The sequence below is a fragment of the Betta splendens genome, chromosome 17, assembly GCF_900634795.4.
Source record: "Betta splendens chromosome 17, fBetSpl5.4, whole genome shotgun sequence".
Lineage (NCBI taxonomy): Eukaryota > Metazoa > Chordata > Actinopteri > Anabantiformes > Osphronemidae > Betta > Betta splendens.
In genome coordinates this window covers 5,761,833-5,786,855 of record NC_040897.2, presented here as the reverse complement: position 1 = coordinate 5,786,855, position 25,023 = coordinate 5,761,833, and the positions used below count along the sequence as shown (strand labels likewise).

Here is a 25,023-nt window from a genome sequence, read left to right as displayed (position 1 = left end):
TCATTTATCTATTAGATCCAAAGCAACTTACAAGTGAGGTACAACACATAAGCAGAGAATGTTTCATGAGGTCGAATAGTCTTGAGGTGTCTCTGTCATGAACCATCTTGTATCTTCATAATGCTTTAATTATGTAAAAGTAGTAATGCCCCAATTTGAATTTCAGCTTGAAGTCCCTAAATGAATTATTATGGTAAGTAGACCCTTTTACTGTGTTATACAGAGCTGGACTACAGGCCTGAGGATAAGTCATTGAAAAGGATAGAAACACATTCTATGATCCACAATCACTATGTGTAATCATGTTTAAAATAAAATTTCTAATTAAGCACTTGAGATAAACACACAATCTAAATACTATAAGTGCCTGAAAATTCTACTTGCGAGTTTGTGTACTATGGCTCAGGCCTCCAGTTTCTGCTTCTTTTAGAATCTCAGCCAAATGACTTGCAGCAAAATGCTCGAGGACGCTGAACGCAGTGAATGAAATTCCTCCTCGTCAAATTGTTCATTCACTGCACTCCATCGATATTAATCCACCCCCATCCTGTGCTACCCTCTCCGGAGCCTTTCCTCTCTCCGCGTGCTACTCATCAACCGTGACGTCAGGGCGGCGCGGGGGAGCTGTCCACCGCGGAGGGTGCTGCTGCTGCTGCTGCTGCTGAAACAAGATGGCTGTGCGCGCAGGAGGAGCGGCGGAGGTGAGCTGAGGCAATGCAGAGGAGGAAGAAGAGGGGGGCGAGGAATTTACTCCCGCGTGTGTGTCTTGTCCTGCCAAAAGAGCAGCAGCTCCGCCGAGAAACAGACGCTCGCGCGCCGCAGAAAAGGATGCGGGCTTGTTTCCGCCTCCTTTCAGAGTGACGGCTTTGAGTTGGGATATTTTGTAACCAGGAGACAAACGGACTGAGCAAACAAATCACGGAGCACTCAGCGGAGGACAGCCGGGGAGGCTCGCGCCGCTATCAGAGATGTCCCTGCTGTGCGTGGGAGGTAAGGGGGGGACGGGAACATGTGTGCTGTTACCGAGAGTCACCTGCACGCGCCTCGTCGGGCAGATGCAGAGGCAGAGCCTGCGGGGGAAAAGTGTGTGTAGCCGGAGCCGAGGAGGCTTTGTGCTGAATAGTCATTAAATCATAACGCGGTATTGTCCAAGAAGTGTGGGAAGAGCGGGATAGTTTTCACATTGCTGACTGACATGTTTGCTTAAATTATAGCTTTAGAGAGGATGCGTTGTACTGTGTGAGTGATTGTATGAGTGATGTGACACAAAACACGGCAAACTGTTCCAGACTATCCGAGTCGTGACAATCAGGGGCCGCTCGCAGACGGAGTTTCTAATGGGATGTGTCTACTGTTGCGTTGGCCCCGTGTGTATGTGTCATTCACTCTGTTCATTCATGCGTGGGTCGTCAGAGGAGGAGGCGGAAGGCGAGGAAAAGCCCCTGCCGCTGCCGCCGCGCCGCCGCCGCCGCTGCCGCATCGCGCGCCGCCTCCGCTCCTGCCGCGTTGCTGTAGTCGTGAGGGAATACTCGCGGTGCGCGTCATTTCTCAGCGTTTTCCCTGAAGCGATGCGTCACCTCCTCCACCCAGACTCGCTGGAAGCACCTGATGCTGACACCGTGGCCTCGCGTGGCGATGAATAAGCATCCGCTCTGATTGATATCAAAAGGCCAGTGATCAGGAGACAGAGAGCAGCATCACAGCCTTCGAATTCGAGGCTTTAGTTAGGTGTTGAATCAGCAAAAACGATTTTTCATTTTACATTTTGTGTATCATTTCTGAAAATGGCAACAAACTTTAAATTGAGCTTATGATTATGTTTAAATTTTAGACAATCTTTCCATCTGATTATTAAAAAACAGTAGCAGATGACAAACTGAAGGTGTGTGAAAAACAAAAAAAATCCATTGCTCGATCTGATCAGATGGATCCTGGTTAGCAATAAGTGTGTGAGGTGTATCTGAGCTGCACACACACATCATAGAGGGATTCGTGGCAGAACAGGGCCTACAGCAAAGTTAAGGGGCTTTGAAAGTCACCTTTTCTACGTCAGGCCCGTTTTGGATTCTACCCCACCTCAGCCCATCCCGCCGGGTCCACCCACTGACTGAGTCAGTCCCAGATGTCTTTAAGGCTCTGAGCGTGATTCATTCATAAACACCGGCTGCGCCTGTCAGTGTCGTTAGACTACAAGACTTGGCAAAGGGCTGTCTTTCTGTTCCCGCTACATCATTCATGCTTACCTGACTGGAGCTATTTCTGGCCTCCATGGCGCTTTGTGCCTCTTGAATACGCAGCACTTCTTCGGAGTAGATGCCAACGGGGCAGAATTCAGACACAGGTGCAGATTAGCGTGGCCCTCTTTCCTGCAGGTATCTCATACATCTCAGGCCCGGTGTTCGTCACATCATCTTTATCTGGGCACAAAACAAGCTCATTTAATGCCTCGGTCAACAGCTGCGAGTCATCCTGCAGATCTGCATGTATATAGTAGGATTTCAAAATAAGGCAGAGCTCGTTTGAATTTTTAATCATCGGATGACGGAACTCATCCGCACTTTACTTTTCTAAACTGCTGGATTCCCTGTGTCTTGGCAAGCTGCTTAACTCCCATAAGTCTGTGAGTGCTGCGTCAGGGGTGCTTCCTGAATGAAGTCTGCTAAAAAAAGAAAAAGGGGTTGCACAGAATTTACTGTCAGCTCTCGCAGATCGTGTTGTGCATCCTCTGATTAAAAAAGAGATTGGATTCGTCATGTCCTTTGAGTCCTTTAACCGGCTGGTGATAGATGGAGATCCATTTAATCTGCTCATCATACCCTTTAGCCAAATGATCCAGTGTGCAGCCGTTCAAGCCCCTCCATGAACAGTCCTCCTAGGTGCACGCCGTTGTTTGTGAGCGCTTGTGGACATTTGTTATTGTAAGTCATCTTGTCAGAGAGATTTATGAGTGTGTGCTATTATTAAGCTTTGGCTTTGCACTGTCAAAAATCCAATTACTTTCCTATTGATCGTCATCACATACTGATACATTTCCAGGGTTGTTTTTGTGTGTTGAACGGTGGCAAGAAACAGGCCTGATGTGGTCAGGGGTGACGACTGCTGGAAACACAGAGCATGTTTGAATGGAGCCTGAACACCCATTAATGAACACATTAATATTTTAGTCATAGCTACGAATGTATGTGTGAGTGAGTCACTGCAGGTGTGTGGTGTGAGAGACCTTAAGCTCAAGTTTATCCTGGAATTGTTGCATGAAAGATTTAAAAAAATATATCATTTGCTGACTCAGGCCAATTTTACTTTTTATTTTGTAGTGGTTTCTATGACGACTGAGAGGTAAGGCGTCACCCCGATGATAACGGGGAGCCGCTTGGCTTATGTAACACCTCCTTCCTGTGTGTGTGTGTGTGTGTGTGTGTGTGTGTGTGTGTGTGTGTGTGTGTGTGTGTGTGTGTGTGTGTGTGTGTGTGTGTGTGTGTGTGTGTGTGTGTGTGTGTGTGTGTGTGGAGAGGTAGTGGAACATTAAAAATGCATGTGTGAGTTAGGTCAGCGCTGGGAAAAAGTGCTGCAGAGAGACACGGCGCTCTGACACAGTGTGTCTGATAAAGGTGGGAATGGTCCTGGTTGAATAATGGGATGCGTTATGAAATCCTTTATGGTTCAACTCTGCTGTAACGCAGCTTATTAAGACACGTTGTCTAACCCACGGTAGTGAAGCACACTGGGACAGGTGGCCGTGATCCTGCAGCATGGAGCGTTTCTGTTTTCTGTGTGACTCTGCAGCATGAATGCTATCAATGAATGACGATGGGAATAATTGTCTCAAATTCAAACTGATTGTTCGTGACGACAGTTCTTTGCAGTCATTTCCACAACTTTTATGAAATAACCAGTATTTGTTAAATGCACCCATGGTTTCTTAGCTGCTCTCGCTCTCTGTGTGACATCCAGAAGAGAGGCAGAAGTGAAAGCAGATGGTGTTCCAGTGTGTGACTTTGTCCCTCTCTGTGTTTCCACAGTGAAGAAAGCCAAGCTGGATGGACCCCAAGGTAAGACCTGGGATCCTGGAAACAGACCGAGGCCCATCACACGGGGGACGTGCTGATATGTGACTGCTGTAACTATTGTGGGGGCATGTTACCTGCTGCGGCACTGCTGCCTAAAACACAGCAGTACTTTGTGTCTATCTGCAGCTTTTAGGTGCATTTTTCTAAGTCCATCCATCTTTTTCTCCCTCTTAACAGAGAAATTCAACACTTATGTGACTCTGAAGGTGCAAAATGTGAAGAGCACAACCATCGCTGTCAGGGGCAACTCGCCCAGCTGGGAGCAGGACTTCATGTTGTGAGTCCTCTCGTCGCCTTCGCTCCTTTCTCGCCTCTCTCTCTCTCCCTCTCTCTCTCTCTCTCTCTTCTCAGCTTCAGCTGCTCGATTGCCCGTGTTGCCTCGCGTAGCCCGGCGTCCCGGCCCCACCCTCTGGTCATGTGCTCTCCTCGGGCACTTCTTCCTCAGCCTTGGCGCTGCCCCAGCTCCCTTCTCCCTCTCCTCTGTCTCACTCTCTAAACACCGCTCCTTGATCTTCCTCTGCTCTAACCCTCCTCTCCATCTCTTTCCGTTTCTGCTCTCTAAGCTTCACTGGCAGCCCTTTCTACTGTAAAGATGTGTTCGTTTCAGTGACTATTTGGATTCTAGCTGAGTGCAATCAGTAAACCCTATTCACCTCCCAGCATTGAGCCAGTGTGGTGTTAAAGGTGCAGGAGCCTAAGAGTGCTGTGCATCATTCAGTATGTGGGCTGCAGCAGGCAGGCTGACTGCAGAGTCATTGCATTTGTGTTATGTTCGGGGGCGTTGAACGTTATACTGAGGTTGCATCAGTTACATAATGTTTGGGCTGCAACGAGAGCCTCACCCCCCTCCCTCAAACCGCCTCCTGCAGTCCCCACCATGAATCAGACGGGCACTTTCCTTTAAAGGAGTCACCACTGAGGCGGGAAATCCAGTCCCCCCTCTTTCTTAATTAAAGTTCCCACTTTCTCCCTCCAGGCATGCGATACAATCACCTCCTCCGCTGCCTTCATCACACTCTTCTCTTCCCTCCTCTCATTCATCCTTCTCTTCGCACTTTCCCTTTTCTCTCCTGCTTGCTGCTGTCTATAAATGCTTTATGCGTGATTCTGTCACACTAATACGTATTGTTATACGCGTCAGTATAGTCAGATACCTCAAATCGTTGAATACAAAGTAGTATAAATATATAATTATTGATGCTGTTATTGAACCACTTTCTCTCCTAAACGGGAACTTTTCTACTTTTGTTCCTGTATATAGTGAAATTAATCGCCTGGACCTGGGCCTGACAGTGGAGATGTGGAACAAAGGGTTAATCTGGGACACCATGGTCGGCACCGTGTGGATCCCGCTCAGCAGCATCCGACAGTCTAATGAGGTTCGCCGTCCGGCGCCGCCGCCCCACAAGGACTTCTCCCGACCTGGACCCGTTTTCCTCACGCCCGTTTCTTTGTCTGTGTGTCGTCCTGTGCGCAGGAGGGTCCCGGGGAGTGGCTCACGCTGGACTCCCAGGTCATCATGACTGATAATGAGATCTGTGGCACCAAAGACCCCACGCTCCACCTGGTGCTGCTCGACACGCGCTTCGAGCTGCCTCTCGGTGAGAAAATCGATACTCGCCTCAGAAGCAGAAATTTTGAGACGGCAGGAAATCAACACCCCCGGAGGGAAAGGGGGGAAGTGACATGAATTAATTATGCCCCACAGCCACTAGTAATATATGGACACCAATAATCTTTAACTGATTCATTTACCTGACCTATTTTCAGTGATATGTAATCAAGGCTCTGTGTATTTGTGTCCTTTCCTCCTGAGTGATCACGCTGTGTCTCTCTCAGCATTGATTAGGTGTCATTTTCATACTGTTTCCCCTTCCTCTCGTCGATACTGTACACCCGACTCCTCCGTTTGTGGACTTGACCTATTTATAGGATTTGGCTTTTGTGCTTTAAGAGAAAAGATGAACTCACTTTGTGTTTGTGATCTGTTCAGAAACTTTAGACTCAGACGTGTTGCTAAAAATGGATAAAGCAGACAGATCCAGGTCAAATAGTATTTATAAACTGAACCCGTCCTTGGATCTCACTTTGTCATCGCTTTGCTGCAGTTTGCTCAACGGTTTTGGACGGAACTTAAAAGAAACCTATTTCAGGAGCTCGTGCGGTTGCAGCTGTTTTTGCTACCTGGGTTTGTCTGGCTTGCTGTTTCAGATATCCCAGAGGACGAGGCTCGGTACTGGGCCAAAAAACTGGAGCAGCTCAACGCCATGAGGGACCAAGATGTGAGTCGCCGCCGCCTTTCATTTAACACCACAGCACATTTGCACATCTTCGGAACATGCCAACATGATTAATTGAGGGAATGACACCATGACCCATAAGCAGATCATTTCATATATTTCCAGTACATTTCCTGCTCGGCGCGTGGTGTGATTTTCCTCTTGTCTTCCTTCAGTACTCGTGCCAGGAGGAGCAGGAACGCCCTCTGCGTGTCCCAGGAACCCAGTGCTGTAAGCGCCACACCATTTGTTTGTGCTTAACAAGAGAATTATCTAGGCTGTTCTAACTCAGCACGTGCATTAAGCGTGTAACCGCACATGGGCCGCTGCGTGTTTGAGGTGAGGAGGGCCTGAATTGCTGCGCAGGCAGGGATCGATAGCGGCGTCAGATATCTGGAGGCGAGCTCAGGACTCCGCCGTGATTCACTTATCGGCCCAGTCTGCTGAGCCAGCGGTCCGGGCCAGGTGGAAAGGCTCGGAGGCTCGGCTCGGAGGCTCGGCTCGGAGGCTCGGCTCTCCCTCCGGGGTCCTGTGTGTGTGTGTGTGTGTGTGTGTGTGTGTGTGTGTGTTCCGACTCCACTTCATTTCATAATCACTGCTCCTGTTTCGTTGCAGGTAACTGGAGCCTTTGGGGAGAGCAGCAAAGTAAGTGCAACGCGTTCAGACAGAACACTGAAAGCCATGACATCCGTTTTCAAATGAAACAGCATTTAAATTTAACATTATATATTTAAATTACAACAAAATGGATTTAAAAATTAGGCCAAAACAAGAGTATCATTGATCTCCCTAATAACAGACATGTCTCAACTGACAAGAGCTTTAGTAGTTTGAATGACAATGTTCAGTGGATGATGAAGGAAGAGGATGGGGAAGATGGATGAGCAGTCTTCACCATCACTCATTCTTCTATTTATTCTTCTGCAGGACAGGGACGCAGTAATGAAAGTGGGGATCTGTTCAGCTAGTCTCGAGCTACTTATTTAATGCAGGACACAGAAAACCAATGCATATGTTATCTGTATGTGTTCATCCATCTGCACGGCGCCGCCCCAGCTGTCACTGGGCTGACTGAGTCACATTTGCATCTGCAACCACACTGCAAATCTTTGTCTGTTGTAGGATTTAGTACCCGGAGGTTTTCATTTAACGACCAAAGATGAAAATGAAGGTGTAAGCAAGACAATGATGAATGATTATTAGATGGGGGGGGGGTGCTTTTGACTGACTTAGCACTGCAGAAGACCTCCTCTCTGGCTGTTAGTAAAGCATCTCATCAGGAAGCCGCTGCTGCTGTCGCTCGCACGTTCACACAGGTTTTTTTTTCCCGTGCGTGTTTCGGTGCAGACGAGGACCCGGACAGCGCGGTGGACGACAGGGACAGTGACTACCGCAGCGAGACCAGCAACAGCATCCCCCCTCCCTACTACAGCACGTCCCAGCCCAACGCCTCCGTTCACCAGTACCCCATCAGCCACCAGCACCGCAGCTCCCGGAGCCTCTCGTACCCGCGCTCGGGAAACGGCCACGAACTCGACTACCACCATCAGAGGACTGTCAGGTGTGTGGACGAGTGATGAGCTCAAAGCAATGAATGTCTTAGTTGGCGAGGAATCTATTTTTAGTTCAACCCACAAACACATCAGAAGCCTATTTTTCCCAAGAAGCAGTGCGAGAATCAAAGGAGCAAATATTAATATTTGAGCTGGAATCAGAGAAAAGTCAACATTAATGCACTTTAGCTAATATCAAGTGAGAACACAGACGGCGCTGGCGTTAATGAGACGACCGTTAACACAGCAGAAGCTCTGCCATTAATTCTACTTTCACAAGGTCATGACCTCTCAGCTTCTTAACTGGAGTGAAGTGAATGTGCAGGTGTACCTAATAAAGTGGTCTCCAGCGGCTTCTCAGCAGGTACTGACGTGTCTCTGAGACACAGGGAACCAGTGCTCCTATTGTCAATCAGGGGTCAGCGTTGATCAGATCTGCAGACAGGCTGACCCGCTCACGGCACCGCCCGTCCCACAGCCACCGCTCCCCTCCAGGCCTCGCTATCTTCCGCCCTCTTCCTCTATTCCGTCCTTAATAGCCCCATTCATCATGGAGCATAAACAGCTTCTCCGCCCGTTTGTTGCGTTTCTGGCTACTCGCTCTCGCCTGTGTCGTCAGCTTCCTCAGGCTCTGCTCTGCTTGATATTCACACTGCTTGTCCGCTACTCTTGTATCTCCGGTGCTCCATTGATTAGCCATCAGCATTATTCCTGGGCCCAGACATGTAGAAAAGGTTTTTAGAAGGACTGTCTGATAAGGTTAATGGCTATAAAGTGCCCACGCAAAAATGCTATGTAAGCAGTTTTCCTTAAAGGTTGAAGTAATTTTTTTATATTACGTGTGTAAAGGCCATTAGTATGCATCCAATAAAACACCCTGATGGAGGTGAATCTGTGTTCGTAATAAACCGTAATGCTTTCCACTACTTTAATAATTAGTCTGTGGGTGCGCTGTGTTCTGCTCCTCCAGTCCCACGGGGAGCTACGCATCGTCCGCGGAGCTGAGTCGCTGCAGCAGCCAGCTCAGCGAGGAGGACTACGGCGGCGAGTACAGAGAGAGGGACCCGTACGACGAGAACGACTCGTACCACTCCTGCCACTCCTCGGTGAGCTACAGCAAAGGCTCCCCGGACTGGGACCCCGACGAGACCCAGGGGGCCTACAGCGACGATGGCGGCTACAGCAAAGATGGCGGGGAGGAGCGAGCGCTGTACGAGGAGGAGGGCGGGGGGCTGTACGAGGGGGAGGAGGAGGGCCTCTATGAGGATGAGGAGATGATGTATGATGATGAGGACTTATATAATTTGGATGGGAACCTCAGTGAAGACATAGAGCCTCCGTTCACCCCCACCCCGACGTCCACCGCCCCCCCTGCTCTGGATGTAGTCACCTCCAGGCCCCCTCTAGAGAAACAAGCCTCTCTGAACCAACAGCAGCCCCCTGCTCAACCCCCCAACCAGGCTCATCCTCCTGGACCGACCCCAGCAGCACACCCCTCCTCAGCTCAAGCACCAGCCCACCCCCCCAAACAGCCCCAGCCACAGCCTCAGCCTCAGCCGCAGCCGGCTCCGTCGGCCACCTCCTTCTTCTCCATGGCCAAACCCCTAACAGCCGCAGTCACCGGCCTGGCCTCCACCTTCCTCTCTTCAGTTCCTGCTGCCCAGCCGGCGCAGCCTCACCCTCCAGCCTCGACCGCGCCCCACCCGCAGCAGGCCGCCCCCGTCAGCTCCGTCCCTCCATCCCACCCAGCAACCGCCGCCAGCTCGGCCCCCCAGCCCCCCGCGGCTACCACAGGTCCTTCCTCCCAACGGAGCCAGGCCTCTGCACAGCCCCAGCCCCAGCCCAACGGGCCCAGCACCCCGTCGGATGCCCTCGACGGCCGGGATTTCCAGCTGGATGAAGAACCGTGGCACGAAGAGGAAATGGCTCTAGAGAAGAAGGCCAGGACGCCTCCCGCCCAGCCAGAGGAGACGCTGCCCGTGGAGGAGCAGGAGAAGAATTATGACGAGGCCGCACTCCCAGCGCCAGCCGACGAAAAAGAGATGCCACCTGAGAGGTATGAAGGAGGTCATTAATCAATCCATTCATTACTAGAAGGTTACATATTTTATTATCACTCAACCATTTCCTCTGTCTTTAAGTCCTCCAGTCGTAGAGGAGCCCAAGGAGCCTGTTGATCCAGCGGTCAGAGCCAAAGGAAACTGGCTGAGGATCTACAACAAGGTCCTGGAGCAAGTTCGGGAGGTGAGTCTGGTTTGATCCCAGCTTCACCTGTGGTTTGACCTCCGCACTCACTCCAAAGTCCAGTTTAGTCCTTCACAGACCAAGAGCCGTTCCAGTTTTAGACCCTCTCAAAGAGTTTGAAATATGCATGTGCAGTGCATTATTGATGCGCACAGACAGGGAACATGTGGTGTCTCTGACTTCTATTTTGATAGTGTTTTTCGCTGGACAGCAGACTTAATGTGTCTCATGCTCCATAATTAATACGCTTCCTTCTGGTTTGCCTAAAATACAAACGCTGCATTTTCAGCCAACGTGTCACATGCGTGTGTGTGCGGGATCTCTCTTTAGCGGCGCACGTTAAGTTTTGCTCGGTCAATCACTGGCATATTTTGTTCATATATTATGTTGCTGTTCATTGCGTTCGAATTCAGTTGTGCAGACGATTAATCACTTGCTTTGCTGTTTATGTTGGTGTGTGTCCCGTGGCCTCTCTGTGCACTTGGCTTCCCTCTGTTTGTCTTTCTTTTCTTTGTTTGTTCGTGCCGGCCCACGTTTTTTTTTTCCAGTTTCATGTCATTGCCATAGCGACACTCACATGCACTATGCTCGGCCACCACTGGAGCATGCTGGCAGGTAGGTACGACCTCACTGGTTGCGTGTGGGAAAGGATGGAGATGTGTATGAACAGGCACCTTCACACTGCTCATTCATCCTCACAACAGTTGTAGCTCCTGTGACCACACCGTCAGCCACAGTGGTTCTCATCCTCATTGAATGGCAAATTTGATTCAAACCTAATTTGCATAGATACATTTTCTCTAATGTAATACATCTGAATAATATTTCATGAATACCATCTTTAGTTCAGAATTACCCTCCCCTATGTATGCTGTCTTCCATTGGCAGAATTATCCACAAAAATTATAAAGCAGCTTCAGAGTCAAACAATATTTTTGAACAAGACCATTTTTATATAATATTGTGTGAATGAAAATTCAACAAAGCTTCTTTCCCCGTTTGAAAATCCTTTCTTTTTCATTTCAGGCTCGAGGAGAGACCTCCAGCTCGCTGTGGTTTGGTAAAGGAGGGTGAGTGTCAGTTCCTCAATTCAAATCAATTTAATTCATTTTTATTTATATATATTATAGCACCACATCACAACAAGGTTACTGTAGGTCAGGGCACTTTACAAGGTAAGGGTTTTAGATCTTACACAACTAAACCTTAACTCCGTTTAAATTACCTTCAGGTCATCATGGAGACTTTCCAGTGCTGCATTAGACGAGCCGCTGCAGTCTGGGAATCCTCTGTTGGGTTTTACTCGGGTTCACGGGCTCGTTTAACTCATGGCGTTCGGCCAGTGGCTATCGAGCGGCGGTGGGCTCCCCCTGACTTCGCTGGCAGGCCATTTGTAGATGAAGCAGGCCTCAGAGAGGAACCGGGGCCGCATACCCAATGAGCGCAAAGTTAGCCAAAGAGGGAGCCGGCTATTATATTGAGTTTTGCGGCGTGTCATTCCCACAGTTTGAGACGAGGCAGCCTGCGTAATTAAACTCTCCAGTGAAGTCCTCGGGAAGTCCTTGACTGGAGGGGCAGCACAAACACTCCAGACGCTCTCGCAGAGGCAGAGCGTGGTTTCACAGAGAGAAGACTCGACAAACGGCATAAACGGGTGTACTGTACATATGCATGCTTAATATGTAACCCCTCTTATTTAGAATGGGAGGCGCACTCTACAGTATTGACAGCATGCCTGACCTTCGCAAGAGGAAAGCCATTCCTCTAGTCAGAGATCTGGTGAGCACACACACACACACACACACGCACAATGTTTGTTTTTGGAGTTTTTCTCCTAAAACTCATTTTTCTCCATTCTCCCCTCCTCTGTTTTATCACTGCCTGGCCTCATCAGGCGATGGTGAGTTCCTTTCTATAAATGTAAACCACACATAACACCCATTCCAACGTAACACACGTTCTCCTTCTCCTTCCTTGCCCAGTCTCTGGTGCAGAACTCCCGTAAAGCTGGAATCACGTCGGCCATGGCTTCCACCACCCTCGGCAACGAGGAGCTGGTGGGTGCCCCCCTCCCCCCTTTCCCCCTTTTGATTTTTCACAGTCGAACCGCAAGCCGGTGTCCGACCTTCATCTCTCGTCTTTGTGCCCCGCGCAGAAGAGCCACGTGTACAAAAAGACCCTGCAGGCTCTCATATACCCCATCTCGTCGACGACGCCGCACAACTTTGAGGTGTGGACGGCCACCACCCCCACCTACTGCTACGAGTGCGAGGGGCTGCTGTGGGGCATCGCTCGGCAAGGCATGCGCTGCTCCGAGTGCGGCGTGAAGTGCCACGAAAAATGCCAGGACCTGCTCAACGCCGACTGTCTGCAGAGTAAGGACACAAGCGCTTCCTGAGCATGTACATTTATACATATATGCACTCATTCTTCCTCAGGTACTGTATACGCTCCCAGCTCTCCTCACCAGCCTGGACTTATTTTAGCTTCTCCCCTGTATCCTTCTGCCTGATTGACATCCCATTATTCTTGCCCTCTATCCACTTTCCCATTCTCCTCCCCCTTCCTTTCCAATTTATCTCCTGAGTAATGTGCTGTCATAGCCCTGCCGCTCTCCCCTCTCTTCTACCCATAGCCTTTGCATCCATACAGCTTTGTCTAATTCAGCTCCACAAGGGGTGACTTATCCAATTCCCAAACAGATTTCAGAGTCGATCTATGCGATGCATAATTCATCGCGCTCCTGTTTCAGAGCAGTTTTGTAAGATCTTGGTGCCAAAACATCTGCTGATCTTTTACCCTCCACCTCCCTTTTTTTACAGACCAGAGGTGTGGATACAGATTCAGCCTTATTGTGGAGAGAGCTTTGGGCCAAGAAATGTTAAACACATTCACTGTCGATCTGGTGTTATCTTTAATTGGATCTATGGGCTTCACTGCCTTAAAGTGTTACACTCTATCACCTATTCTTCCTGCCTCCCTCTCTTTCCCCTTCTTCACCAGGAGCGGCAGAGAAGAGCTCCAAGCACGGGGCAGAGGACCGGACCCAGAACATCATCATGGTCCTGAAGGATCGCATGAAGATCCGAGAGAGGAACAAGCCAGAGATCTTTGAGCTGATACAGGAAGTGTTTGCCCTCGACAAAGCCACACACGCCACACACATGAAGCAGATCAAGCAGAGTGTGCTTGATGGGACGTCCAAATGGTCAGCAAAGATCAGCATCACTGGTTAGTTTGTCAAGATCTGCCTGTAACTATGACAGTTGTCATCCCTGGAATAGTGGCGTCAAATTGAATGTACAGTGATATCTGGTTAAATGCCTCTCTGTGTCTGTGTCTTTTCACCAGTGGCATGTGCTCAGGGCCTCCAGGCCAAAGATAAAACAGGCTCCAGTGACCCGTACGTCACTGTTCAAGTTGGGAAGACCAAGAAAAGGACCAAGACAATCTACGGCAACCTCAACCCTGTCTGGGAGGAAAGCTTCCACTTGTGAGTACAGCAGGCAGGAAAAGAAAGGCTAACAAAAAACAGCCGTAATCAGAAATGAAATGACTTTCTTCTGCCTCGCGCAGCGAATGCCACAACTCCTCCGACCGCATCAAGGTCCGCGTGTGGGACGAGGACGACGACATCAAGTCCCGCGTGAAGCAGAGGTTCAAGCGTGAGAGCGACGACTTCCTGGGCCAGACCATCATAGAAGTGCGAACTCTGAGCGGGGAGATGGACGTCTGGTACAACCTGGGTGAGTCCTCGCCAAGATGAGGGAGGGGGCGATGGGAGGTTAAAGACGGATGAGACGAGCGGCGCGTGTCCAACAGAGATAACGGAGCAAGGAGGACATAATTGAAGCGCTTGTCTCCTGTAGATTAAAGCGATATCCGCCCACTGAGGAGGAATGTGTATCTCACTTAAATCTAACAGATAAGAGGACAGATAAATCTGCCGTGTCCGGGGCCATTCGGATGCACATCAGTGTGGAGATCAAAGGAGAGGAGACGGTGGCTCCTTATCACGTCCAGTACACCTGTCTACATGAGGTGAGTGGCATCAGGCTGCTGCTAGGAACCTGCCAGCTTCGAAACAAAGCACCAAGAGTTAAGTGGAACCCGTCAATGTAGCTCAGGCTTTTACACTAACACAGTCAATCCTTTGTTCTTGTGAAAAGTTCATCGCCACATTAACATCAGCTCTGTGCAGCTGGCGTCATTAGCGGACGTCTGGCCACGGTGTCACACGAGCCTGAGTCGGTCCTTGTTCCCAGCATTGTGCCGGGTCACTGAATGACTCACGCACACTGCAAAACAACACGACTAATTGTTTTGCAGTGTGCTTGAGTCATTCAGTGACTCTAACGCCATTCAGACTCTCCCAACCCCTCGCCTGTCGCAAACTAACGCCACGAATAGAGCGGCTGAAGGTAAATCAGGTATTCTCTGCGCGTAAAGCACCTGTTCCAGTACACGACCGAGGAGCAGAACAGCGGCGTGGTGAAGATCCCCGACGCCAAAGGGGACGACGCCTGGAAGGTGTACTTCGACGAGACGGCCCAGGAGATAGTGGACGAGTTTGCCATGAGATACGGAGTGGAGTCCATCTACCAGGCCATGACGTCAGTGCCTCGAGCGTCACACCGAGCGTTACAGCAATTAGAGCAGTTTTACTAAAGATGATGCACTGAATGTCTGTTTCTCCTCCTCCCGCAGCCACTTCGCCTGCTTGTCATCCAAGTACATGTGTCCAGGGGTGCCAGCAGTGATGAGCACCCTGCTGGCCAACATCAACGCCTACTACGCCCACACCACCCAGTCCTCCAACAACGTTTCTGCCTCTGACAGATTCGCTGCATCAAACTTTGGCGTGAGTCTGTGAAAAGTTCACATGTATTATGTTCTGTGAAATGGTGCTGCAGTATTTGCTCCTATCGCTAGTTTTCCCTCTGGGGATGTAGGTGAAAGCCCTACCTACCTACCTACCTCCAAACGTCCAATCAGCTGAGCACCTTCACATTGGCCTGAGGTTTGTGTAGTCAGTGGTGTGTTTCTGTTCCTGTTCAGAAGGAGAGGTTTGTCAAACTGCTGGATCAGCTGCACAACTCCCTGAGGATCGACCTGTCCATGTACCGGGTACTGGCTGCTCCTCTCTAATATCACTATAACATCCCACTGTAAACGACTCAGGTTTAGTCACGCTTTACTGGTACTGTACTGGTTCTAATGTTCTAATGTGATCTAAAATGTACTTTCAGAATAACTTCCCAGCCAGCAGTCCTGAAAGACTGCAAGACCTGAAGTCTACGGTGGATCTCCTGACCAGCATAACGTTCTTCAGGATGAAGGTAAAATAAGTATTTTCTTTTCTTTTCTTTTCTTTTCTTTTCTTTTCTTTTCTTTTCTTTTCTTTTCTTTTCTTTTCTTTTCTTTTCTTTTCTTTTCTTTTCTTTTCTTTTCTTTTCTTTTCTTTTCTTTTCTTTTCTTTTCTTTTCTTTTCTTTTCTTTGCCTTCTCTTTTGCATATTAAGCACTTCTTGCATATTAAGCACTTAGGCACTTGCACATTAAGCGCTGAGTACACAAGTACTAAGCACTTGGAAAGTGGCCTGAAGCACAATCGAGGAACAGCCTAACATTACCTTATTCAAACTCAAGCTATCATTGTGCCTGTGTTTGTGTGTGACAGAGTTTCTCTCTAACACTTTGGCTACAACTTGTAATTTCTTTCCTCCTTATTCGTCTGGTCAAATATTTGTGATGGTTTCATCCCCATGTCTGTGCTTTAATGTCCTCACATATGAGGGTTAAGTGGTAAAGGTCATTTAGCCAAGTGATGAATTAATGTTTACAAGCTGTGTTGAGTTGCACAGCTTTGCTAAGCATCACCTGAGCCGCTCACATTAATAATTTTAATATTTTATAATATTTTTACTCTCACTATAGCACAGATTTACCAAAACAATGCAATCTGTTAGAATGATATTTCTTTATAGCTGTGAGTTTCTAGTGGAGTTCCCAGAGAGACCCCTTCCTGCAAAGACTGCGTCTGCGTCTGACAGGCATTTTGAACCAAAGCAAATGTTGTGTAACGTCTGTGTTCAGGTCCAGGAGCTGCAGAGTCCCCCCAGGGCGAGCCAGGTGGTGAAGGACTGCGTGAAGGCCTGTCTCAACTCCACCTATGAGTACATATTCAATAACTGTCACGACCTCTACAACAGGGAATATCAGACAGACCCTGTAAGTGTGTGCGGGTCCAGCGCTCCCAATGCGCTAACGCAAAAGGAAGTGTGAAGAAATACAATCACTTAAAATGTGTTTGTGTCTCTGTCTCCAGTCAAAGGCAGTTCCTCCAGAAGAGCAGGGCCCCAGTGTCAAAAACCTGGACTTCTGGTCCAAACTCATCACTCTCATCGTCTCCATCATAGAGGAGGACAAAAACTCCTACACTCCTTGTCTTAATCAGTAAGTCTCTCTAAGGCTTTATGAATAGAACATATGGTATTATATTCGGGTTACGTATCTGACACTGTTAATTGAATGCTCATGACACAAATGTGGGGACTGAACTGAATCAAAGCGAGAGCGTTGCCTCCGACAGGTTCCCGCAGGAGCTGAACGTGGGCAAGATCAGCGCAGAGGTCATGTGGAATATGTTCGCACAAGATATGAAATACGCCATGGAGGGTGAGTGGCTCGTGGGATGTGGGACCTGGAATCGAGGGGGATTGAGTGGTGAAGATGCTCTTCTCTCTCCGACGCACAGAGCACGAGAAGCAGCGCCTGTGCAAGAGCGCCGACTACATGAACCTGCACTTCAAGGTCAAGTGGCTGTACAACGAGTACTGCAAGGAGCTGCCCACCTTCCAGAAGCACGTGCCTGATTACCCAGCGTAAGGCTTTTAATAGACAACACACCGCCTTTCCTGTGTCCGCTGCTGCAGACACGCACACACCTCACCTCGTCTTCATCTTCGCTCTGCAGGTGGTTTGAGCCGTTTGTCATCATGTGGTTGGACGAGAACGAGGAAGTGTCCCGAGACTTTCTCCACGGGGCCCTGGAGAGGGACAAAAAAGACGGGGTAACTCTCCTCCACCCCTTCATGTGCAACAAACTGAACATCACTTTAAGCATGCCAAGTTTCCATAAGACACAGTTTGAAAGCTTACATTTGAACCTAGTACCTACGGCACCACCCCAGAAAACATATTCATGCACTTCTCATGCAAACGAAGTTCACATTTTCCGTCCTGACTCAGCACATTCTAAGCTGAGAAGAGCGCTTTGAAGGCCCCGGGGTGATCAATAATGACTCAATACCAACGGCAAATGGAGAGAAAAACGTCTGTGCAGAATAGAACAGATGCTCCAGCACAATTGAATGTAGACACACACACACACACACACACACACACACACACACACACACACACACACACACACACACACACACACACACACACACACACACACACACACACACACGCTCTCAGTGTAGCTCACGCCTACATCTCCACACAGTAAAAGGGTCAATGCAGAGCAGATGAAGAGTCTCCTGCCTCATATGTCAGAGATCCTCTGGGTCCAATTACTGTCGCCCGCGGTGGCTTCCGCCGTCCTGAGTCAGCGAAAAGCGTGGTCCCCCAGGCCCGGGCACATGCCGTGACGCTGTTCGCTGCCTGGCTAATGGCCGGGCCGCTAAACAGGGACCTGCCCCTCGTCGCTCGCCTCTGATCGCGGCTCAGCCTCACGCTCAAAGAGATCTCGCTCTTGGTTTTTCTCGCCCTGCAGTTCCAGGTCACGTCGGAGCACGCGCTGTTCTCCTGCTCCGTGGTGGACGTGTTCTCTCAGCTAAACCAGAGCTTTGAAATCATCCGCAAGCTAGAGTGTCCAGACCCACAGATCGTTGGAAACTACATGAAGAGATTTGCCAAGGTGACTTTCACCTCTTTGCCTCATGTATATTTTAGAAAACCGCGTATGTTCTCTCATCCCTTATATTCTGTTTTTTCAATAGACCATCGGTAATGTCCTGTTGTCTTATGCTGACATCATAGCAAAGGACTTTCCAAATCATGTCAAGAAGGAGAAAGTGGTGAGTGTTTAGGGGGCGTCACCGAAGCACGAAGGCTGCATACGCATGTGTGTAACGCTTCCTCTCTCTCCCCACTTAGCCATGTATCATCATCAATAACATCCAGCAGCTCCGAGTCCAGCTGGAGAAAATGTTTGAGGCCATGGGAGGCAAAGATGTAAGTTCCCACTGCTGTGATTGTGCTACGGTCAAAATGGCCCCCCTCCTAATCGCCTTCGCGCTTTTCCAGCTCAACCTGGAGGCGAGCGACTTCCTCAAGGAGCTGCAGAACAAGCTCAACAGCGTCATGGACGACCTGAGCCACATCTTTGCCGTCAGGTGGGTGGTGTTTATGGGACGTGGCGTCTAGTTCCTGCGGCCGGCGTTCTCACGGCGGTTGTCTGCTGCTGCAGCTTCCAGCCTCAGATCGAGGACAACGTGAGGCAGATGGGGGACATCCTGGCTCAGGTCAAAGGGCAGACGGTCCCGGCAAACGGCAGCGTGGTTCAAGAGGCCGACAACGTCCTGCAGCCCATCATGGACTTCCTGGACAGCAAGTGGGTGCAGCTGGACGCGCTTTAAGCATCAGATGACTAAAGATGTGACTACGGTATTAATAGACAGGGGTTTTTGTGTTTCAGCCTGTCGCTGTTTGCTAAGATCTGTGAGAAGACGGTTCTGAAGCGGGTGCTGAAGGAGCTCTGGAAGCTGGTGATGAACACCATGGAGAAAACAATCGTGCTCCCGACGCTCACCGACCAGACGGTACGTGAGGAAGACTCACGCTGACCTTCGTCTGCTGCGCTTGTCTTTGCTGCGCTTCCCACATTAACGCGTCTGTCCTGCCATTATCCCATTTTCTCTCCCGACCTGCTTTTAGGTTATTGTGAGTATGCGTGCGTTTGTGTGCACCCTCTCTTAGCATGAAGGAACATTGTGTTTACCAGGAGCATTGACACCGTCCTCTGCAGCCTCTGGCACGTCCCTCCTGTGCAAATCAGACAGGAACACGGAGCCCATGAGTCCTTTAAGTACCAGCACCCGAGCCCGTTTCTCTGTTTAGAATCCAACAACAAAAACTCCAAGTTTTTCCCCCAAACTTTTGTGCGTTCTCACCATTTCAAACTCACCTCTCACTTCACTTGTCACCTGCCGACTTCTTCAAGTTCACGTGATCCAGCACAGTAACGGTCTGTCTGACTCTATTCACCAGGGCACCCAGATGATCTTCAATGCTGCCAAGGAGCTGGGTCAGCTTTCAAAGCTTAAGGTAAAGTACACTGGAAGTGGCAGCAAGCTGAAACAGCTGCATATACATTCACAGACTGACTGAGCCATTCTTTGCCCCGTAGGAGCACATGGGGCGTGAGGAGGCCAAGGCCTTGACTCCCAAACAGTGTGCGGTGATCGAGCTGGCTCTGGACACTATCAAGGTATTCGATTGAAGTCCTTCAATCGAACTTCTAAAATCCAGCCACGTAACCTATGGCAAAGCAGCGTGAGCCGGCTATGCTAACGTGCGTGTTGTATCCGCTACACAGCAATACTTCCACGCCGGCGGCGTCGGCCTGAAGAAGACCTTCTTGGAGAAGAGTCCGGACCTGCAGTCGCTGCGCTACGCCTTGTCTCTGTACACGCAGGCCACAGACAAGCTCATCAGGAAGTTTGTTCTGTCTCAGAACACTCAGAGTACGTCGAACGCACACGCGGGATGCTAACGCCCTCTGTCACTCAGCAGGTTTTGACTGTTTCACATTCAGGATCCTGTTGCAGTAACATAGAGTAGATGCAAAGCTCCGGTTTGCCTTCAGTGGTACTAGTTACTTCAAATGACCACAGATCTGATTCCAGATCAGCAGAACCAGCCGCACTAGTAAACCAGTTCTAGCTTTTAATACAGGTTTCCCCTTGTTTCCTCTCAGCTCACGGAGGGAAGGGGATCAGATACACGGCAAATGAAGACACGCCACCAGAGAAAGGTACAGCAGCTTCCCCCACAGCCGCCCGCCACGTTTCAGGAGGCAGCCAAACACACAGACAAGCCCAGACTCTCTGCTCCCCCACACCTGAGTCGTCTCATCCACTCTTGCTTTTTCCTTCTGCGTCAGTGGAGATTCCAGAAAGAATTACCAGCTATTACTTTGTATTTGCTCAGCATTAGACCTGGCGAGAGACCAGCTTAACCCTGCCAAGTCCTGCCAAAAGCTGTGTGTGTGTGTGTGTGTGTGTGTGTGTGTGTGTGTGTGTGTGTGTGTGTGTGTGTGTGTGTGTGTGTGTGTGTGTGTGTGTGTGTGTGTGTGTGTGTGTGTGTGTGTAACTTCTATATCTTAGCTGAGCTTCCTCTTGGTTTTGCATCTGCTGCTCTCGTTCTCTCTCTCACGCACCGACCAACCGCTCACTGCCGCTTTCTTGACAGCGTCTGGAGTGGACGCTGTTGGCGAGGTGGTCATGCACGTGGACATCTTGCCCCAGCCTAACGGAGAACACAAGATCAGCGTCAAAGGTGAAAAACGTAGACACACACAAACAGACTCTCCTCTCTCCTCTGACCACCTTCGTCACTTCCTGCTTTCTCCCTCCAGTGGTGGCCGCCAACGACCTGAAGTGGAAGGCTCAGGGCTTCAGGCCGTTCGTGGAGGTCTACATCATCGGGCCTCACCTCAGCGACAAGAAGAGGAAGTTCGCAACCAAGTCTAAGAACAACACCTGGTCGCCAAAGTTCAACGAGAGCTTCCAGTAGTGAGTATCAGACGTTGGAGCTACAAACAGCTGATTCAGCGCTAAAAGCAAAGGGTGATGCTGATTTCTCCGTCCTTCCCTTCAGCTCCCTGGGCACGGAGGTGGGTCCGGAGAGCTACGAGCTGCAGGTGTGCGTGAAGGACTACTGCTTCGCCCGGGAGGACCGCACCGTGGGCATGGCCGTGCTGCAGGTGAAGGACATAGCCAACAAGAGCAGCGTGACCTGCTGGCTGCCGCTGGGCCGCCGCGTGCACATGGACGAGACGGGCCTCACCGTGCTGCGCATCCTGTCGCAGCGGAACAACGACGACGTGGCCAAGGAGTTCGTCAAGCTCAAGTCGGACCAGCGCTCGGCCGAGGAGGGCCACAGCTGAGGGCCGCGGTGGAGCGCGCACACGTAGGCCTCGCACCCACCCACCCACACAGACAGACAGACACACAAGCACACGGTCATTATATCCACGTACATCCACCGGTATCTATCCTGCAATATTATCCCTGCAAACACCCTGCAAAGGAATTGATTTGTTTCATTTGGGATATTTTGGCTAGGTCAGCGCTACGTTAGCAGCCACTTCCTGTCGCCTCCCCTTTTCTTATAACATGTCACACTTTTTATACGCCGTACATTTAGCGAAACAATGCAACACAGAACAACACGACCTTGTGAATAGTTTGACGAAGACCACTTTGCACTTTTGCGTCTCCGCGTCCTAAGGAGAGCTTCGCTACGCTGTCCGTCCATCCGTCCGTCCGTCCGTCTGCCCGCTTGCCTGCCTGACTGTGTCGTTCGTCCACTCCCGCACTCCCGTCTCTTCCTCGTTTTTTTTTTTTTTTTTTCAATTTGTTTGTGTAAGTTGGAGCACAGATCTGAGATCAGCAACCTGATGCCCTGAAGATTTGAAAAAAAGAAAAGGAAACCCACACAACATTGACCTTAGATCAGTGTCCAGGGGCAACGTCTCTGCTGGTCTGTCCTATATTGTACTAACGTCCTGCATGTTGACCCCAGGATCACTGTGACTCACCTCTCCCTCCCACATAAAAGATGGGTGCCTCTAATATGTTACTTGTGTGAGCATGGTGCACACTGTATAAGGTTTTATAAACGAATCGAGGACAACACGCACCCACAGTGTTGAACGGATGGTTGGTCCTGGTAGAGACATTGTGGCCATTGTGCATTTTTATGAAAGCTTCATGTGACGGCCAACGGCAGCAATACCCACGTCTAACACAGCCACACCGCTACAATGCACATGAACTCCAAACAAGGGCTACAGGACCGGTGGACTGGGATGTCAGTTTACGCTCTACAACGGACTGTCCATGCTTCTGCGTGCCCCCCGCCCGCTCTGCTTCCACACCATCACCAAGCCATGGTCCAGAAAGTAATTCATGAGCGACACCGTGGACGACGATGAAGCGAATCCACACAGACACACGCAGGCCGAAGCGCTTTCCTCCTGATGAGTCCATTACTTTAAGGCAATAGGGGTTTGTTTTTATATGTTCACAGAAGCTCGCGGTTTTTTTAAGAAGAGCAAACCCTCCGTGAATGTGTGTGTGTGTGTGTGTGTGTGTGTGTGTGTGTGTGTCTTACTGTCATGCCTGCAAAATGGCCTCTTAAAATTGTGAGCAATATATTGCACCTACACGCCCGAACTCTGCGCTGTCAGCACCAAACTGCAAAATCAACCACCGAGGAGCGGGAAAGCCATTCCGCTTCGGAATTCCTAAATCACACTCCGCTTTTGGACTCATGCGTGTTTGACATGTGGACACTTTCCTTCCGATATTCTGAATGACAGAACTGAAAAAAAAACATGTTTGTCCTTTAAATTCCTGTTTGCCTCTACTAAACCAAATTTGCACAAACAAATGATTTTTTTTTTTTTAAAGAACGAAGCCATCGGTGTCACCGCCAAGCTTTTAAGTTGTTCAAATATTAGCCTTGTCGCGTGCGTTAATTCGCTTCTTTACCTGTAGCCCAGCTCGTCTTGTGGTCTGTCTGTGAATCTTGACGTTGTCGGCGACGGTGAGTAAACGCTGCAGGACGTCTTAGCTGACATCAGGGCTGATGTGTCACGCGCCACACGCACATGCTGAAAACTGTTTAACGCTACCAAAAACTATGTTCTGAATGTCGTTTATTCTCAGCAGAGCCTTTTTTTCTAACATCAAAGGGACGTTAAACCCAAAAATAACTTATTGCCTATTAATGCCTTTGATTTCGGCCTGTAACTAAATTATTGATTTCAACGTTCAGATACGCTTGATATTTGGGTGAACTCGCCTTTTCTCTCTCTCTCTCTTTCTCCATCTTTGTGGCATTTAACCCACAGTTAGGTTGTTTTTAATACATGAGTGTGATTCCAGGGCTCCAGACAAAGCTCCATCGTGTCAGGCTTTAGTTGAACATTATCCTGTTTAGGCTCTGCTTCATCTGTGTTCGTATACAGGCACACACACACACACACACACACACACACACTCAGCCAAACACCCACCTCTGCTCAAGCACAAAAGGGCACATGTAAGATGACACACATGCATGCACGCACGCCGACACGACACCGTGGAGACCGACGTTTTCCACCCTGTGAATAGAACCAACTTACAATTGCATGATGGGAAACTTTATTGTGCCAGCACGTGTCTCTTTGATGTTACTCGACTTTCCTTTTCCTCGTTTTTTAATTCCAAGTCATGTTACGGTAACTCATCAATGTCCTTTGAGTTTTGCAAAAGGTTTGTGAATACTTCTCCTGTAACCAATATGAACGTAGTGTGAACACAAAACTCGCATGAGAGAATTATTTTCTACAGAGAATGTTTCTAATTTGTTTCTTATCATCATTAATTGTTCTTTAATGAGGTTGATGTGGAACTGGAATGCAACCGACTGTGATTGGCTTCCTATTAAAAGGACATCGGTGTCACAATCTGAACCTCTGCTTTATTATTCACTTTCATTACACACTGACCCAAAGTTTGAGCTAGAACCACTGGCTAATATTAAGCTTCACTCAATGCTCAGTCTGTTCTTGGCATGACCTTTGACCTCTGTGTGAAGGGAGAAGGCACCATTACACATGAACACTTTATTAAAGCTGTACCACATGTTCCTCTCACCAGCCCAGTGAGGAGTATGAAACACACTTTTCATGAATGTGACGAGTATTATTTTATAACCAAATGGCTGCTTGTTGATTTCTTTTGTTCGAGCTATAAAAGCTCAACTGTTGGTCTAGTGACCATACAAACCCCTAAATATGTACTTTACTTTAATAGCAGCTAAGAAAAAGCACTTAAAAATTTCCCAAAGGATAAAACAAGGGATTATGTTTACGTCACTCTCAATTTTCACATCAATACTAACAATGAATTGCAACAGTGACGCTGTTACACTAAGCGAAGCATTTCATCCTCAAGAGTGACATTAGTTCAAAGTATAGGAATAAAGGTAATAATACATGCCTGCATAATCATTTATTGAAGCTATTTGAGGCTAGAGATTTGATGAATTAGTTACGTATGTATAATCTTTTTAACTCTTTGAGCAGATTAAATTTTTTTTTAAGACAATATCAGTTTATTTACATCACAGTCCCACATGAACAGTGCCTCCTCAAAGAGCTGCAGTCACCATTGTTAGTGGTCCGAGCTGCAGCTCTGCACCAGGTGTGTCTCTATCGCCACCATGTGGCGAAAAACTCTACAGATCTGCAGAAATAAAGACGATGAACACGTTGTTTTATTTTACAGTAAAAAATGAAACCAAAAAACAATACTTTATTAAAGAAGCATAAAAAATAAAACTCTTGATACATTTCTCATAACCGTCAAGTCAGCTGAAATTATATGATTATACAATTTTTCCGGCTCACGGTTAAAAGGTCCATAAACTTTCAAATAAAATATATTTCAATTTTAAAATTTCTTCAATAATTTTCTCATTTTGTTATAAATTGCCTATATGTAGTACACAGAAAATAAGGAAAATAAAAAAATGGAAAATAAAAATAAATTTGAAGTAATAAAAAGGGTCACATTGTTGTCTGGGATACTTAGGT

The 25,023-nt window shown here is 48.7% G+C and overlaps 1 protein-coding gene across 1 annotated transcript; it reads left to right on the top strand.

The window, feature by feature from the left end:
• Positions 1 to 576: 576 nt before the first annotated feature.
• On the top strand, positions 577 to 23,898 carry LOC114844123 (protein unc-13 homolog A-like). Its single transcript, XM_029131225.3, has 42 exons — positions 577 to 990; positions 4,020 to 4,049; positions 4,245 to 4,344; positions 5,329 to 5,446; positions 5,545 to 5,668; positions 6,279 to 6,349; positions 6,523 to 6,577; positions 6,962 to 6,991; positions 7,694 to 7,907; positions 8,870 to 9,955; positions 10,041 to 10,143; positions 11,170 to 11,213; positions 11,844 to 11,922; positions 12,038 to 12,043; positions 12,126 to 12,200; positions 12,299 to 12,518; positions 13,147 to 13,374; positions 13,495 to 13,636; positions 13,720 to 13,889; positions 14,069 to 14,184; positions 14,593 to 14,756; positions 14,851 to 15,004; positions 15,202 to 15,270; positions 15,393 to 15,482; positions 16,239 to 16,373; positions 16,471 to 16,598; positions 16,735 to 16,820; positions 16,900 to 17,026; positions 17,119 to 17,215; positions 17,926 to 18,069; positions 18,152 to 18,229; positions 18,309 to 18,386; positions 18,459 to 18,547; positions 18,622 to 18,765; positions 18,850 to 18,973; positions 19,422 to 19,478; positions 19,561 to 19,641; positions 19,750 to 19,897; positions 20,131 to 20,187; positions 20,625 to 20,711; positions 20,791 to 20,947; positions 21,033 to 23,898. Exons 1-42 carry the CDS (start codon positions 969 to 971, stop codon positions 21,319 to 21,321), a joined length of 5,616 nt encoding a protein of 1,871 aa, XP_028987058.1. The 5' UTR covers positions 577 to 968; the 3' UTR covers positions 21,322 to 23,898.
• The last annotated feature ends 1,125 nt before the right edge of the window (positions 23,899 to 25,023 follow it).

Excerpts from the sequence above, each read along its gene's own strand:
- LOC114844123 (XM_029131225.3), top strand. The coding sequence starts at position 969 with ATGTCCCTGCTGTGCGTGGGAG. Across the intron at positions 6,350-6,522 it reads ACGCCATGAGGGACCAAGAT|TACTCGTGCCAGGAGGAGCA; the intron begins GTGAGTCGCCGC and ends GTCTTCCTTCAG. Across the intron at positions 14,757-14,850 it reads TCCATCTACCAGGCCATGAC|CCACTTCGCCTGCTTGTCAT; the intron begins GTCAGTGCCTCG and ends CTCCTCCCGCAG.